The sequence below is a fragment of the Equus caballus genome, chromosome 7 (assembly GCF_041296265.1).
Source record: "Equus caballus isolate H_3958 breed thoroughbred chromosome 7, TB-T2T, whole genome shotgun sequence".
Classification (NCBI taxonomy): domain Eukaryota; kingdom Metazoa; phylum Chordata; class Mammalia; order Perissodactyla; family Equidae; genus Equus; species Equus caballus.
In genome coordinates, this window is record NC_091690.1 from 49,680,584 (window position 1) to 49,698,314 (window position 17,731).

Genomic DNA, 17,731 nt, shown 5'->3' on the forward strand with positions numbered 1-17,731 from the left:
GATTGTAACCTATCAATAACTCAATAAAAAAAAAAGACACTTTATCACCTTATAGCTTAAGCAATTCCAAAGGATTCAAGAGGATTTTGCTAAGAACTAAGAACAAAGATCAAATATCTTTCTTCTTATATCTCAGAAGGTCAACCCCAGAGACACAGGCTCACTGAAAGATTGAGACCAAATCACTGGACTGGAGGATGCTTCCCCTCTGCCCACACCTCCCTCTACATCAGCTGGGCTCTTGTTTAATAGTAGTGGACTACAGCGAAAGAACTACACGCTTTCCAGTAACATCAGGAGGAAGGCAAGGATGTCCCCTCTAACCACTGCTTACCAACTTTGTACTGGAATTCTTAGTTAATGAAATTAGACATGAAAAGGAAATAAGATACATAGATTGGGAAGCAGAAAATAAAACGGTCCGTGTGGCACAAGATTTCCTATGAAGAAAATCTCGAAGAATTCTCAATAACAAAGAAACCCCTTGAACTAAGAAGAGAGTAGAGGAAGGTTGAAAGATAAAATGTTAATATACAAAAGTCTATTGTTTCCTATAGATCCACACAAAGATGAAGTGAACTCATGTTTTACAAAGGACCAAAGACAATTCAATGGGAAAACAGCCTTTTCAACAAATGCGAGAAAAACTGGCCATCCACATGCCAAAGAAAAGAATCTAGACACAGACTTATACTTTTCACAAAAATTAATTTAAAATGAATCATAGATCTTAGTATAAAATGTAAAACAACACTCCTAAAAGATAACATAGGAGAAAATCTAGGTGACTTTAGGTTTGGTGATTAATTTTTAGATACACCACCAAAAGCAAGATGCAAGATAGAAAAAAAAATTAGTTTGACTTCATTAAAATGGAAACCTTCTGATTAGTAAAACAGTGAGAATGAAAACACAAGTCATAGACTGGGAGATAATCTATGGAAATCATTTATCTAATAAATGACTGGTACCCAACATCCAAAGAACTCCTAAAACTCAACAAAAGACAAACCACCCAGTAAAAAATGGGCAAAAAATCTGAACACACACTTCAACAATGACTTAGATGGTAAATAAACACATGAAAACATGCTCAAAATCATATGTCACCAGGAAATTACAAATAAAAGAAGAATGAGACATCTCCAGACACTTATTACAATGGCTGAAATTAAATACACTGAGAACACCCAAAGATGATGAAGATGGAGGGCAACAGGAACCCTCATGCATTGCTGGTGGGAATGGAGAAGGGTATGCCTAATTTGGAAGAGAGGAAATTTCTTAAAACAAAGCCTACTCTTACCAAACAATAACGCAATCACACTTCTTCAAATTTACCCAAATGAACTGAAAACTGATGTTCACAACAAACTCTGCATGTGAATGTTTATAGAAACTTTATGCATAATTGTTAAGACCTTGATGTAAGCAAGATAATTTCAATAGGTGAAAGGATAAACAATCATGGGTCCATCCATAGGATAAAAATTCTTCAGTGATGAATAGAAATGAGGTTGTCAAGCCAAAAAGACATGGAGAAACTTTAAAGTCATATTGCTAATTGAAAGAAGCCAATATGACAAGGCTACACACTGTATGATTCCAAGCATATGACAATCTGGAAAACACAGAAGTACAAGACACTGGAAGATCATTGGTTTCTAGGGATTTGGGGTGGGAGGGAGGTATGAATGAATAGGCGGCACACAGGAGAATTTTAGAACAGTGCAAGTGTTCCATATGATACAGAAATGATGGAGACATGTCATTTTACATAAGCAAAACCCCAGAGAACGTATAAGAGAGAGTCTATGCTAAAGTAAACTATGGACTTTTGTGCATCAAACTGGCTCATCCAAAGTAACAAATGTATGACAGTTATACAAGATAGAAAATATAGGGCAAACTGTGTGGAAGCAGAGGGATTATGCGGGAAATCTCTGTACTTTCTGATCAAGTTTTCTGTAAACCTAAAGCTGATCCCAAAATAAAGTCAACTAGGACAAAAAGATAAAGACAGATACATTACTATTCACCCCTGATAACTGGCAGATGACAGAAACAGTTCAGGTTTCATCCCATTAATTTGATCTTATTTCAATAAGCCATTAGGGTGCTCTATGAGCCCTGCACCCTGAGAAATTGGAAGAGAGAAGAAATTTCCATTGAATGCCTTGTTAAGAGCCCAGCACTGTATATTCTGAGAAGTGAAATGAGTGCCTTTGTTACTATCAGTAGTGTCTGGAACTCCCACGAGGATAAGGAGTGTCCCGGTGAGGCTTTGTGTGTGGCCTTCATATGTGTAGAGACAAGTGTTATTCTGGTTTCTATTGTAGGTAACTGTGAGGCAAGAGATCCCAGGAATTCTTTTACCACAAAGGGGCAAATCTCAGTGAATCTTACATAGTCTGTAATGTCTGCAGCCGGAGCCAACTGTTGGTGAGCACTAAGAGGACTGTCTGTTTAATGGTCGGTGTGATGACCTTTGGGTCCAATCCCTCATCAGAGATATTCCAAGTAAGACATGAAAAGCAACTCTACCTGAACTCCACTATGTACGAATGAGGTGAGGTGTCCCTAAAGTCTGCACATTCTCATTGCTTTTAACTCAGGGAGTCATAAGGAGCTCCCCAGGGAGTCTGGGGGTCTGAGAGGGGTGACCTCACTCAACACGATGGTACCTGGCAAGGGACCGAGGAGAAGGAAGGCCACCCCCTCCTGCAGGTAGGATATCCCACAGGTCCCAGGTTTGGCTCCATCATGTCTCCAGGGGGTCTCAGTAGCCATGCTGAGCTCTTGGAGAGCTGTATCCACATCCCAAGGCAAACTGGACTGCTGGATAGATGGCCCGATGCTCAGGGCCGTCTGCTTTCAGACAGACTCATAAGTAGAGGTCATTGCAGCTCTAATGACACGTGTGGGGCCCAGGGCAGGTTCTTGGACAACTTAACGCTCTCGTGGGTACCCCAGGAGGCAGAACAGGAGGTCACTGAGGCCCCTATAGTAAAACAAACTCTGAGGATACGTAGGAGTGTTAGTTGTATGACAATTTGAAGAGAGTCTCCAGACATTTGTGGTAGGGGTGCCCACTCAAGGTGCAAATTTGCAAGGAACAGCACAAATAGGCTCAAGTAAAATTTGTAAACAGGGAATACACTGCCTCCCAAACATCAAGAGATACTAGTAGATGTTGTGGGTGCTGAACAATAGGTATTTCTTCATAGTGTCACGGAAGCAGCGGGTCTCAGATTATCGAATAATTTTCAGAAATTTAACAAAGTTGTCAGGACCTCACATTCTATGTGTGGCAATGTCCCACCTACTTTTTATGGGCTCTTTTCTTCAATATTTCTAAGTCCTGAATGTCCTCAGAGGCTGTGTCAGTAATGTAACATCGTCCCCGTGTTCTTGGTGGAACCAGGATGCAGTTCAGACCCCGCCTACAATGACTGTGGGAGGGCACAGCTGTGGAAGATCCATGAGGATAACCCAGTAAAGGGGCATCATGCCCCTTCAGAGGGGAAGGCCAAGTGCAGCTGGGAGGCTGTGGACACAGGACTAGACAGAACAGACTTAGCCACATCTGTGAGAGCAGGGTATTGATCAATTGCTGATCGGTTGTAGTGAGGAATATGTAGCCCCCATACTGTTGGGGACTGGGTATAGAGGTCTGTGTGGTGCAAACACAGCTGCAAGGTTGAGGTGAACCACTCTGAGGTGTCAATCATTCTTTCCAGGTTTAATTAAGACAAACTAGGCTGTTAAAAGGAACAATGGGAATAATCAACCTGTCACTAACTAGGTTTTCTAAATAGATTTCAATCCTTCAAGACCCTGTGTAATTTACATTGGGACATAGTAACTACTTGATATGGGGGTAAGGTCCCTGGGGTCCCAGTTTGTCAAGCAAATTTGTGAGTGGCAAAGACTACATTTAAGTTTAACTCTTGCTCGTTGGATCAGAGCTTCCCAGCTCACTATGGGATATTTTAGGACAATGGGTGTTATGACCATGGAGAACTTAGGCAAGACCATAGTTCTGATGGCTGAAGATGAAACATTTGTCCTATTTGTCCTCTATGTTATATTCATTAACACCCCTAAGATCATCAGGGGCACTTTTGGTAAATTTAATGGGATCCCAGGTATAACTGTAATTTTACACCTAGGATTGATTAACTGAAGGTTTCCAAATTAGTGCATTACATCAGAGAGCAAAATTAATTCAAAACTATGTTGTAGAGGCCCAAAGCCAAGCAGTGTACCTTGATCTGTTTTGTTATATAAATTCTTTTTGCATATTTTGGATTTCCAATTGGTTCAAACTGGACCTTTCTTTGAGTATTTTTTCTGTTGTTTCCTCCCCCCGTACTTGACTGTTTTGGGTTTTTTTGGTCATCTGTTATACTTCAGGGGAAAAGGCATCCTCTCTACCCTGGTATTTATATATTTTTGCTTCTCAAGAGCCTCAAAAAGTGCCATCAAGCTTGGGAGCCTCCCCGATGACAACTGGGTGCTTTAGTGAGTTTAAGGTCCCTGGACTTAAGTCAGGTTTTAAATAATCCCTTTGCTGTGCCACAGGGGCGCCACGGGTGTTGTCCCCTATAACCCCGAGGGTCAGGATCTTTGTCTTAGTAGAGGCAGGGGTAGGAGCAGCAGCAGAGGTTCTTAAGGGTCCTGGTGAGCCCTCTGGTATAAGGGTGTGAACTCCACCCTCCATGTATTGGCTGCCCTTCCCCCTCTTTGTCTTTTTAGATGACAGCTGTTTCAGGAGTGACCACGATGGGCCCTCCTCTTGCAGTGGGTATAGTCCCCCTGTGCTGCCCCCATTCCTGGGGCATTTCAGGGCCAAAGTAGCCTCTGTAACAGCTTCACTCTAACACACAGATAAATCCCACCAAAGACATTGAAACAGGACCACTTTAAGGAGACCCCAATCCCATAATCCTAGACTCAAATGCCTATAAATTCTTGAAATTGCCAACTCTGGGTGTTTGAACCTAGAACTGAGGCTTTGTGAGTCAACAATGCAACACGGGGCAGCACAGCTCACAGCACGAGCTCCCCAGCAGGCAGCAGCCGACAGCGCATGCCACCACCAGGTAGCAGAGCAGGAGAGGAAGTCAGAGCAAGAGAAGACAGACCCAAGGGTGGGGTCACGTCTGGACAGGCTGCTCAGGGTGCCAACTGTTATGGTCACCTGCAGAGGGGTGGTTCCCTTGTTGGGACTGATGCCAGGGTAGCACAAACACACCTGTATGCACCCCCCCACACACACAGGGTAGGAAAAGGCTTAGGACTCACATCATAGAGGTCCGAGGGGAGGGCAGGGCCGGCCTCTCAAGCAGCTCTGACAGGGCTCACGTCCTCTCTTTCAATCAACTTACAGTCTCAGGGCCCAAGTGCTAAGGGAAACTAGAGCCAAAGGGCTGCACTAGTCCACCGATAAAGGAATCCAAAGGAAAGAAACACAAACACTGGAATCAGCTCAGATGAGCAGCCTGCTTCCCACAGCACAGAAGGAAAGCCACAGTCAGAAGGTCCCATGTTCCTGACTCTCCTGGTGGAGACAGAGCTCTGGAGGAGGTCAGTCCCTGGAGGGGGCGGGGGGGGGGGGGGGGGGGGGGCGGGCGGCGGCACCTGAGCAGCCACAGGAAGGAGCTCTGGGAGCCTCACACATCCTCCTCTCCCCAGGGAGCAATGCACGTGCTCCCTCTCTCAGGCTCCATTCTCACAGTCAGGAAACTCAGCTGGATCCAGTTTAAGGTTCTGACCCAAATGGACCCCCAGATTAATGGGCCCTAATCCAGGACACAGAGCTCCCGACTCTCACAGACTTTCTCAGTGTAAACAAATTACTCTCTGAGTGCACCTACACCGTGGATGCAAAACTCCAATTATGTCTAGGAACAGGCCCAAGGAACCACAGTTACAACCTCAGAAAGGGCGTCACTCCCCACCCCATGAGCACGTGCACCCCCAGCTTTCCAGGGCTCTGCAGCTCCTCTGAGGACAAAGGCTCCTTCCATGGGGTGTGAGCAGTAGGACACCTGCAGGGGGAGGCTCCCCAGGAAGAACAACTGGGCCTTCAAGGCCTTCCCTCCGCAGGCCCAAGGGGGCCTCAGCTTAGACTCACTGCCCTCATGCCCCTGCCCCCCTGGACTTTTTTTGGACCACCACTGATATCTTAAATGACACAAACTCAGTGTTTAAACAATCCAGCTCAAACACTCCAACCATTCTTTATATGAAATGAAGGAAGAACATTGTATGGCATTTGCTGGCTCAACAAGAAACCTCACATTAAAAAGTAAAAAAGATATTATTTCCATGACAAGAAATCATTTTATAAACTGTAAATACTTGAGCACTTCAGGTCTGCCAGTCTAAGCCCTGGAAATCCATTTGAACTCACCCAAAATAAATGAACAGAACTCAGATTTTTTTTTTTTTGAGGAGGATCAGCCCAGAGCTAACATCTGCCGCCAATCCTCCTCTTCTTGCTGAGGAAGACTGGCCCTGAGCTAACACCCATGCCCATCTTCCTCCACTTTATATGTGGGACGCCTACCACAACATGGTGTGCCAAGCGGTGCTGTGGCCGCACATGGCATCCGAACCTACGAACCCCGGGCCTCCGAGAAGCAGAATGTGCGCACTTAACTGCTGCGCCACCGGCCGGCCCCAGATCTCAGAATATTACTAACATGCTCTTGGAGGAAAAAAGATAATTTTTAAATCATGCAATGAACTACTGGAATGTTTTTTCCCGAAATTCACCTCTTTCTTTCCTGTTTGAAAAAATGTTATACTGTCTTCCAAGCTGTATTGATGAAATAAACTTTTATTCACTGAAAACCTGAGACAAGAGAAAGTGAATCTATCTTTTCAAGCTGACAAACCCAGGGAGGGGCAGCGCTGACTGGACAGATCACGGGGAAAGTTTGCCCAGAGGAACCTCCAACCAAAGGATTTAGGATTGAACGTCTGCGCCCAGGACACAGCCTGGGAGGAGAGGCCGAAGGAGTTCACACAACGCGCTTCCAGGCGGGGATTCGCTACTTTCTCTCAAGTAAAACATCCACAAACAAGAAATAAACCCTTTTAAAAGGGCCGCCCATTGATTGTGGGAAAATGATAAACAAAATATTGGGTCAGGGAGCCGGCCCAGGCCGAGTGGTTGAGTTCGCGCGCTCCGATTCGGCGGCTCAGGGTTTCGCTGGTTTGGATCCTGGGCGCCAACATGGCACCACTCATCAGGCCACGCTGAGGCAGCATCCCACATGCCACAACTAGAAAGATCCACAACTAGAATCTACAACTATGTACTGGGGGGCTTTGGGGAGAAAAAGAAGGGGGGAAAAATAAAAGAAGATTGGCAACGGTTGTTAGCTTAGGTGCCAAACTTTAAAAAAATATATATTTTTATATACATATACATATATCGGGTCTGTTCGTAGTTGATGACGACGCTGTGATTCGGAGACGGGAAGTTGGGGTTCGGGAACGTGAGGAGGGATCTGGAAATTTAGGGATTTATTGTCGGTCCTGGAAGAGCTGGGGGCACAGGGTCGTGGATTTGAGACGCTGCTCCCCAAACATTCAGAAAACTCGGGAGGAAACGGGTCCCCTCCGAGGAGAAAGGAGGCCCTGGGGACCCACAGACCGCAGCCCCTCCGCGCACGGACCCCGGAGCCCGAGCCCCGACCGTCCTGCGGACCCTCCCGCGGGGCCCGCACCGTCTGGGACACGCGGGGCTGCGGGCGCACAGCGGCCCAGAGACGCTCCGGCCCCAGTCGCCGCGCGCAGGGACCACAGGACGCCCGGGGCCCGGCTGCCCGCCCCCACGCTGCGGCCGGAGGGGCCTGAGGGCCGAGCGGCGCCACCGCGGACTGGGGGCCGCAGACCCCGGAGGGGACCGCGGGAGGCCGGGCCCGCCCCGCCGCTTCCCACCAGCCCCTCGTGGCCCAAACCGTGTCTCCGAACCCCCGGCCAGAACTCTCACCATTGCTGAGTTTCCTGGGTCCCAGGCGTCCTTCCTATGACTTGGTACAGGTCACCGCGTGACAGAGCTGGCAGCAGAGCAACGCGGTGACTTTAACAGCAGGCGACCTGTGACCGGAAGGACTATGGAGCGATAGGAAGTCGGGGGTGGTTGCCCAGTGTCGCCCCGCCCATCTGTCCAGGAGCCGACCCTGATTGGACAGTTAGAAAGCCCCACCCCCAGTCCTGAGTGACAGCAGGATGGAGATTATCTGTCTGAGCCAACGCGATGTGGAAATTGTCGTCTCCCGGGACTATTTCATTGAAATGCGATGCTACGAGGCCACTCGGGGAACTGTGACCTTTCTTTGCAAACACACTTAAAATCACCTCCCCATATGTCATAATTAGTCTGTCTCCACTCTGATGTGTGATCTTCCACCCGGCGCTTCCCCACCTCCGCTGATATCATATTTTAAAGAATCCTATGGCCTCCCAAGCCCTCAGCCCTGGTGGGAAGTTGGAGCCCGCGTCCCTAGCTGGGCGCAAGGTCTCTTCCCAGTCTAACCACAAAGTATGAGATGTGTTCATTCAGTTCTCAGGTGTACGTTTTACCCTGGAGGGAAATTTATTTTAGATCATTTTTTTAATGTATCCTGAGAGAAGTTTGAAATGTAAAAGTCTATGATATCCCTAAGGAAATTCGGTTCCTATTTGGACTGACATAACAAAAAAAACCAAGAAAAGCCTATGTAAATGTGGGATGTACTGGAAAGTATTCACATGCTTAAGAGATCGGAATGCAAAACTTTTGCATTGCAAAACTCAATGCATTTATCCAGTTATTTGAACAGTTGTGGGTTTTTTCAGAAACAATACACATACAATACAGTAGAGCCCTCTAATGTTAACAACTCACTGTCTTCAGTATATTCACAGATACTGTGCAATCATCACTGCAGTCAATTTCAGAATATTTCCATCACCTGAGAAGAAACTCCTATACCCTTAACCTTTCACTGCCCTATCTTCCCACCTAGCTTCTTCAAGTGCCAGACCTAGACAGCCACTAATCTATTGTCTGTCTATAAATTTCCATATTTGTTGACTTTCATATGAATGAAGTTGTATAATATGCGGTGTTTGTGTTTGACTTCATTCATGTGGTATAATTTGTTCAGGGAATTCCATGTTGTAGCATGTATGAATACTTCATTTTTTAAAATTGAGATATAATTGACAATCAACATTATATTCGTTTCAGGTGTACCACAATAAGTCTACTCAACAGCCATCACCACACAGAGTTATATATTTTTTTTTCTTGTGTTGAGAACTTTTAAAATCTACTCTCAGCGAATCTTAAATATACAATTCAGTATTATCAATTATAGTCACCATGCTGTACATTACATCCCCATGACTTATTTATGTTATAACTCGAAGTGTGTACCTTTTGATTACCTTCTATATTTATTCCATCAAAGTTACATCTTATCCACATTAAGTGTGTAGTTCATAGTTTGAAGTACACTGACATTGTGAAACCAATCTCCAGAACTCTTTTCACCTTGCAAAACTGCAACTCTCTGTGTATCAAACAGCAATGCCCACTTGCCCCTGACCCCCAGGCCCTGACAACCACTGTCCTGCTGTCTCTATGAATTTGACCACTCTAGATACCTCATATTAGTGAAATACAGATTTTGTCCTTTTTTTGACTTCCTTGTTTCACTTAGCATAATGTCCTCAAGGTTCACTCATGTTGTAGCATGTGTCAGAATTTCATGTCTTTTTTTTTTTTTTTAAAGATTTTATTTTTTTCCTTTTTCTCCCCAAAGCCCCCAGGTACATAGTTGTATATTCTTCGTTGTGGGTCCTTCTAGTTGTGGCATGTGGGACGCTGCCTCAGTGTGGCTTGATGAGCAGTGCCATGTCCGCGCCCAGGATTCAAACCAACGAAACACTGAGCCTCCTGCAACAGAGTGCGCGAACTTAACCACTCGGCCACGGGGCCAGCCCCAGAATTTCATGTCTTTTTTAAAGCTGAACACTATTCTGTTCTATGTGTAGACCACATTTTGTTGATCCATTCATCCGTTGATGGACACTTGGGTTGCTTCCACTTTTTGGCTACTGTGAATAATGCTACTGTGAACACAGGTGTGCATATATCTGTTTGAGTCCGTGTTTTGAATTCTTCTGGATATATACTCAGAAATGAAAATGCTTGATCCTCTGGTAAGACTTGCTGTAATATTTAAAAAAAGTCCCATACTGTTTTCCACAGTGGTGCCATGATTTTGCTTTCCCACCAGAAGTGCACCCGGGTTCCCATGAGTGTTTTCACTTTCTTGATGGTGTACTTTGAAGCAAAAACGTGATTAATTTTGACAGAGTTCAAATTATCCATATGTGTTTACTTTTGGTGTTATAATTCTTTGCCAAATCCAAATTTTCCTCTTTGTTTTTTCTAAGAGTATTATTGTTTTACCTCTAGTTTAGGTCTTTGATCCATTTTGGTAAATTATTGTGTGTGGTGTAATGTAAGGGTCCAACTTCATTCCTCTGCATGTTTTATCCAGTTGTCCAGCACTAATTTTTTAAAAGAATATTCTTTCCTCATTCTTGGACCTTTTTTGACAATCAGTTGACCATAGATGAATAGGTTTATACCTGCAGTCTCAGTCAAATCCGTGGATCTCTGTCTGTCCTTGTGTCATTACCACATTACCTGGATTACCATGCTGAGAAGTCAGATTTTAAATCAGGAAATGTCAGCCTTGTCACTTTCTCTTATGTTTTCAAGATTGGTTTAGTGATTCTGGTTTGCCTGCAATTCCATATAATTTATCAAAAGCTCGCCAGTTTCTATAACGAAGTCAGCTAAGATTCTGATAGGGATTGTGTTGGAAATCCAGGTCATTCTAAGAAGCACTGTCATCTCAACAGTGTTAAATCTAAGGATCCATGAACATGGGCTATTTTCCCTTTCATTTATTTATTTATTTATTTATTTTTAGGGTTCACTATTTTTTTTCTTGCCTCCATTGGTTAGGGAGTAATAAAGAACAAGGGGAAAGACAGCATCGCTCCAAGGTCTTTGCTCATTTCATTAAAGATTTGCAACATCTGAATATCCAAACCCCTCCCAACCTCACTTGATTCTTTTTAACTTCCAAAATTCAAATCAAATCTTTGACAATAAAAAAAGTTTATTGGTTATTATTATGAGAAATTAGTTTCAGAGAAAATGTGGCTAGAAGAGGATGTTTCTCCACCTACCCTCAGAATGCTTGCAGCTCTGTGGTTGATATCCCTTTGCATGTGTGTATGTTCACTAATGATCATCCAATAGCAGTGGTACATGGTTTGTAAATTTACAATATATGAAAGTATATAATAATTTTTCTGTCACTATGTGATTACCATAATTATGCATTTTTGATACAGCTCCCTTTTTTTTCATTTTACCTTTTGACCCCCTCCACCCATTTCTGCAATCTCCCCCACCCCATGCCTTTGGCAACCACCACTCTGTTATCTGTATCCATGAACTTGGTGTTTTTGTTTATTTGTTTGTTTGTTTTAGATTCCACATATAAGAGAGATCATACAACTATTGTCTTTCACTATCTGATATATTTCACTTAGCATAATGCATCGAGATCCATCCATGTTGTCACAAATGGCAAGATATCATTCTTTTTTATGGCTGAATAATTTCCATTGTCCATTTATACCACAATTTCTTTATCCATTTATTTATTGGTGGACGCTTAGGTTGTTTCCATATCTTGGGCTATTGTAAATAATGGTCCAGTGAACACGGGGGCGCATATATCATTTTGAGTTAGCATTTTTCCTTTCTTTGGATAAGTCCCAAGAAGCGGAATTGCTGAATCACATGGTAGGTCTATTTTAATTTTTAATTTTTTTTTTGAGGAAGATTAGCCCTGAGCTAACTACTGCCAATCCTCCTCTTTTTGCTGAGGAAGACTGGCTCTGAGCTAACATCCATGCCCATCTTCCTCTATACATGGGACACCTACCACAGCATGGCTTTTGCCAAGCGGTGCCATGTCAGCACCCGGGATCCTAACCAGCAAACCCCAGGCCACCGAGAAGCAGAACGTGCAAACTTAACCGCTGCACCACCAGGCTGGCCCCTATTTTAATTTTTTGATGAACCTCCATACTGTTTTCCGTAGTGGTGACACCACTTTACATTCCACCAACAGTAAACAAGGGTTCCCTTTTCTTCACATCCTCACCAACATTAGTAATTTCACATTTATAGATCTTTATGAATTCTTTAATGGTGTTTTGCAGTTTTGGGAGTATCTTCTTTTCTTTATTTTTTTTTTTTTCCTGAGGAAGATCAGCCCTGAGCTAACATCTGTTGCCAATCCTCCTCTTTTTGCTGAGGAAGACTGGCCCTGAGCTAACATCTGTGCCCATCTTCCTCTACCTTATATGTGGGATGCCTACCACAGCATGGCTTGCCAAACAGTGCCCTGTCCGCACCCAGATCCAAACTGGCGAACTCTGGGCCACCAAAGCAGAAAGTGCCCACTTAACCACTGCACCACTGGGGTAGCCTCTGGAGTATTTTCTACTTTTTATTAAATTTATTCCCCTTTTATTCCTTTCGATGCTACTGTAAGTAGATTTCTTTTGTTAATTTCATTGTCAGATTGTTCATTGCAGTGTATAAAATGAAATTTATTTTTATATACTTATCTTGTATCATAAAAATTTGCTGTACTTGATTATCAGTTCTAATAGGTTTTCAGTGGATTCCTTAAAGTTAAGTCATATACAAGTGAAGATAATTTTACATATTCCTACCCAGTGGGGATGCATTTTATTTCCTTTTCTTTCAATACTATTCTGGCTAAAATATCCAATACATTGTCAAATAGATGTGGCAAGAACAGATATTCTTGTGTTGTTCCTCATTTTGGGGAGAATATCCCCAAAATATCCAGCCTTTCACCTTTACATATAACATTAGCTGTGGGCCTCCTATACTTGCTCATTATCAGGTTCAGGAAATTTCCTTCAAATCCTGGTTTGCTGAGTGTTTCTACCATGAATGGATGTTGGATTTTGTCAAATATTTCCTTTGTGTCTCTTGAGAAGATCAAGTCATCTTTCTTTTCACTCTATTAACATGATGTCCTACATTAATGGGTTTTGAGAGGTTAACCCAGCCCTGCATCCCTGGAATTAATCCCACCTGGTCATGATGTATAAATCTTTTAGGTCGTTGCCGGATTAGGCACTAGTATTAATTGAGGATTTTTTGGATCCATATTCACAAAGGAAATAGGTCTGCAGAGTTTTTTGGTGATACTTTCGTCTGATTTTGGTATCAGGATAATACTGGCTTCACACATGAGTTTGAAGTGTTGTGTTGATTCTGTTTTAGGGGATTTCATGAAGAATCACTATTAAAGCTTAATTGTGGGGGCCCGCCCCATGGCCGAGTGGTTGGGTTTCTGCAGCGGCCCAGGTTTCGCCAGTTCGGATCCTGGGCACGGACGTGGCACCGCTCATCAGGCCACGCTGGGGTGGCATCCCACAGGGCACAACCAGAGGCACTCACAACTGAAATGTGCAACTGTGTACTGGAGGGATTTGGAGAGAAAAAGCAGGGGAAAAAAAAAAGAAGATTGGCAACAGTTGTTAGCTCAGGTGTCAATCTTTAAAAAAAAACAAACCTTAATTGTATGTTTTGGAGAATTCTGCTGTGAATCCCTCTGGGTCTAGGCTTTGCTCTATGGGTAGCTTTTTTTTTAAGATTTTATTTTTCCTTTTTCTCCCCAACCCCCCGGTACATAGTTGTATATTTTAGTTGTGGGTCCTTCTAGTTGTGGCACGTGGGATGCCCCCTCAGCATGGCTTGATGAACCGTGCCATGTCCACACCCAGGATCCAAACCAGCGAAACCCCTGGCTGCTGAGGCTAAGCTCATGAACTTAACCACTCGGCCCCCAGGCCAGCCCCTATGGGTAGCTTTGTTTACTAATTCAACCACTTTCATTTATAATTCTAATCTGATTGTCTGTTTCTTCTTGAGTCACTTTTGGTAGTTTTTGTAGTTCTAGAAATTTGTCCATTTCATCTGTTATCTAACATGTTTGCATGCAGTTGTTCATTGAATTTCTTTATAATCCTTTTTATTTCTATAATATCAGTAGTAAGAAAATCCCCTCTCTCATTCTGATTCCAGAGATTTGAGTTGATTCTTTTTCTTCAAGTCAATGTAACTAAATTGCCTATTAGCTCTCTATTGTTAATCTTGTTGATCCTTTCATAGAACCCATATTTGGTTTCATTGATTTTCTTTGTGGGTTTCCTATTCTCTATTTTCTTAATTTCTGCTCTGATTTTTATTATTTCCTTTTCTCCTTACTGTTGGTTTGGTTTCTCATCATTTTGAATGTGTTAGGTAAGAGGTTAAGTTATTGATTGAGATCTTTTTCTTTGTTAGTTTATTGCATTTGTGGGTATAATTTTTATCTATTTAGTGTTTTTGATCTTGCCCGTAAACTTTGGAATATTGGGCCCTCCTTTTCATTCATTAAAAATGTTTTCTAATTTCCTTATTGATTTCTTTCCCCCATTGGTTATTTCAGAGTGTCTTGTCTTGGGCAAAATGTGAGTTTGCCCAAATTTTCCCAAGATAGTCATTTCTAACTTCATCTCATTGTGGTCAGAGATCTTGATTTTATTTCAAATTTTTTAATTCCTAGCATTTTAAATTTATGAGGTGTTTTTTACGGAGGGGGTATGACCTACCCTGGAGAAAGGTTCATGTGTGGCTGAGAAGAATATGTATTCTGTTGTATAAGAAGTTGCATACTAGATGCCAGACGCCTTGTTCATATGCCCCCAAATGATTCCACATTTGGAAAACAGCTGTAATTGACATCCCAACCTCTTTAAGATTATGATATTCTAAATCCACTCTGCTTAGTTGTTTTTTTTTTTTTAAGTAGACTATTTTCTCTCTTTTTTTGAGATTTTTTTTTCTTTTTCTCCCCAAAGCCCCCTGGTACATAGTTGTATATTTTTAGTTGTGGGTCCTTCTAGTTGTGGCATGTGGAACGCCACCCCAGCATGGCTTGATGAGCGGTGCCATGTCCACGCCCAGGATTCCAACCGGCAAAACCCTGGGCCACCGAAGCTGAGTGCTCAAACTTAACCCACTTGGCCATGGGGCCGGCCCCAACTCTGCTTAGTTTTTTAACAAATAAACATGCAAATTAAAGAAGGTGAGAAAAAATAGTTTTAAAAGTGTAAACATTCATCTTCATGCTGTGCCATTTAGAGGTACTTCATTCTTCCCAGCATAAGAAGGATCAGTTGCTCTCTCATTTTCATTCAGAAATAAGAGCATGTTAGTTCACAACCTCGAGAGTTTGGGTGGCATCTGAAACTGGCTCCTGTCCACGGAGGGCAAGGAGAGACTGAGCAACGAGGCAGATCACTCCAGATGGGGAGGTGGCAGTTTTAATAAGCAAGGAACTTACATATGAGGCTTGTCTTAGGCGAAGCAAAATGAGTAGATCTCCACACCCACCTGCCAAAAACTTAAAATTTTATATAGAGACTTTAACGGGGTTCAGCAATGGGTACAGTCCAGATGGTCTCAGCAACACATTATTCTCTCTAGGCTGCATCCTTGAAATGGCTCTTAGTTTGGGAACAGTGGGCAGAATGTTTATTCCAAGGACAGGGGAGTGGGTAAGGAGGCTCCAATTGCCTGTCTAGCTGGAGGGTCAACCAGTGGTCATGTTCTCACAATAACCTCCTCCAACAGAGCAGCTTCTTTTATCTTGAGTAACTCATTCCAGTAGGGCCATTTTTCAAAGTCATGGAAAAAATCTCTCTCTCCATACCTACAAATAACTCCCTGTGCTTCTTAAGTGGAGCATTTGTTTGGTTAGAAGACCAACTTGTAGGGTATTCTTGAGTCCTCATGGGCTTCCCTCAGTGCAGGTGGATGCACCAACCCTCTAAGTATATTCTGGCCCACATGTTTGCCATGATGGAGATTAACAGGAACCACGTGCTCTTACTAAATTCGACCTTAAGCTATCACGTCTATGGTGCTGACCACAGTGACTAAAGGACCTTTGAGAGCACCATAATCTGACCTCAAGAATGAGTGAGACTGTCCCTAATGTTACCTGCAAGAATTAGAACAATTCATCAATTCGTCAGAGCAGGAAGCACACCCCCAGTTTCTGACCAGATGAGGCCACTACTGGAACTGTACAATTCCCACAGGTGGAAATGAAAGTAGGGTGAGGAAGGGCAGTGATGAAATGTACTTTTCTCAGAAGCATGTTTCTGAGAGTGTGTAAGAGTGGAGCCGGACTTATGCATCTGCCCAGGTGAGTGCACATTCTTAGGATGGTGTGTCCTTTATTTGCAGTGAACATGAGGAGTTAGGACACAAAATGAAAAAAACAGAGGCATTCCTGACTTAGGAAATCAGAGTGACTTCCAAGAAAACCGCTTCTAGACTATTATTTTCCAGATAGTTCTTAATGGGCAGATGAAAAACAGATAATGAAATGGAAATATCTTCTGCATCTCTCAATGCTTGATGCTGAATATCCACAGAACTTTTCTTCCTACATTGGACGGGTGACTGAACGATGGCGCTACTGCCCAGCAGTGTTCCCCCTTGTATGATGAGCACTACTTGCAAAGTGGGCCCTTCTTTTCTATTTCATTGAGATCGCTTATGGTTCTTTGGTTCTGCCCCTCAGTTTCCATCTGTCTGATGGCCTCCAAGGATCCTTCTGTCCCTGGGCATGGTGGAGTCATTGCTGAAGTTCAGGTGAGCTTGGGTGTGGTATTTTGACTCAAATGATAGCAAAGGCAAGCATTTCCTTAGGGAATTGGGAGAAAGTTGTCAGAATCGGTATCTGTGCAGATTATATGGAGAAGATGCCTGTCATGGACTGATTCCAAAGTTCTCTGTTGGAATGAATGTTACTGTCTAGTGTCTTAGACTCACCCATCAGTGAGAAGATTATTGAGATAAAACCCAATTTTATGATGTCTCATTCCAGACCGATTAAATAGTGTAACCACAGGTAAGTTGTGGGTCATGGCCACAGAGACTGATTTCACCACCAGTGAAAAAGTATCCCTTCTTATGTTTTCCATGGGATACAATTTTTTTTACGTCAGAAACGTTTTCTCAATACATTCTGAATACTCAGAAGTCACTCCTTCTGAAATGATGGTTTTTACTCCCAATACTTTCCTTCTGAATCTGACTGACTTGTCGGAAAGATGCATCCCTGATGTTGTAACCTAACTCAATGGGTTACTTCTTGGTGATTGTGGAACCAAAAAGCACAACCAAGGCCAAAGTAGGTGAATAAAGGTTCACTTACACAAGCAATGTAGAACACCAGGCATCTCGCCCAAAGCAGCGCCTCCCCAAACAAGGGTTTGGGGATCCTTTCATTGTTAGATCATAGTACAGTTCATGAATATTCAGTTAAGGAAAAGGTGGGAGATAATGGTTTATTGCCTAACAGTCATGTTCCTTTAAGGCTCATGGGTAGCGTCTACACATGCTACTACATACATCTCATGATCTAGAAATGGCTGCTTGGTCCCTCCCAGAGGAGGAGAATTTAAAATGCTAATAAGATTTTAATAGGCACATTCAGTTTAGTTCACTTAAGAACGGTTTGAGGCGGCTGCAAGT

The 17,731-nt window shown here is 43.2% G+C and overlaps 1 protein-coding gene across 1 annotated transcript in view; it reads right to left on the reverse strand.

Moving 5' to 3' along the window:
- The window catches only part of LOC100066332 (zinc finger protein 709), a 31,480-nt gene extending 23,135 nt beyond the window's left edge, over positions 1 to 8,345 (reverse strand). Inside the window, exon 1 of the mRNA XM_014741428.3 lies at positions 8,009 to 8,345. Within this exon, the coding sequence (XP_014596914.1) occupies positions 8,009 to 8,011 (3 nt within the window). The 5' untranslated portion in view covers positions 8,012 to 8,345. The remainder of the gene's footprint in view (positions 1 to 8,008) is intronic.
- Between the last annotated feature and the right edge of the window lie 9,386 nt (positions 8,346 to 17,731).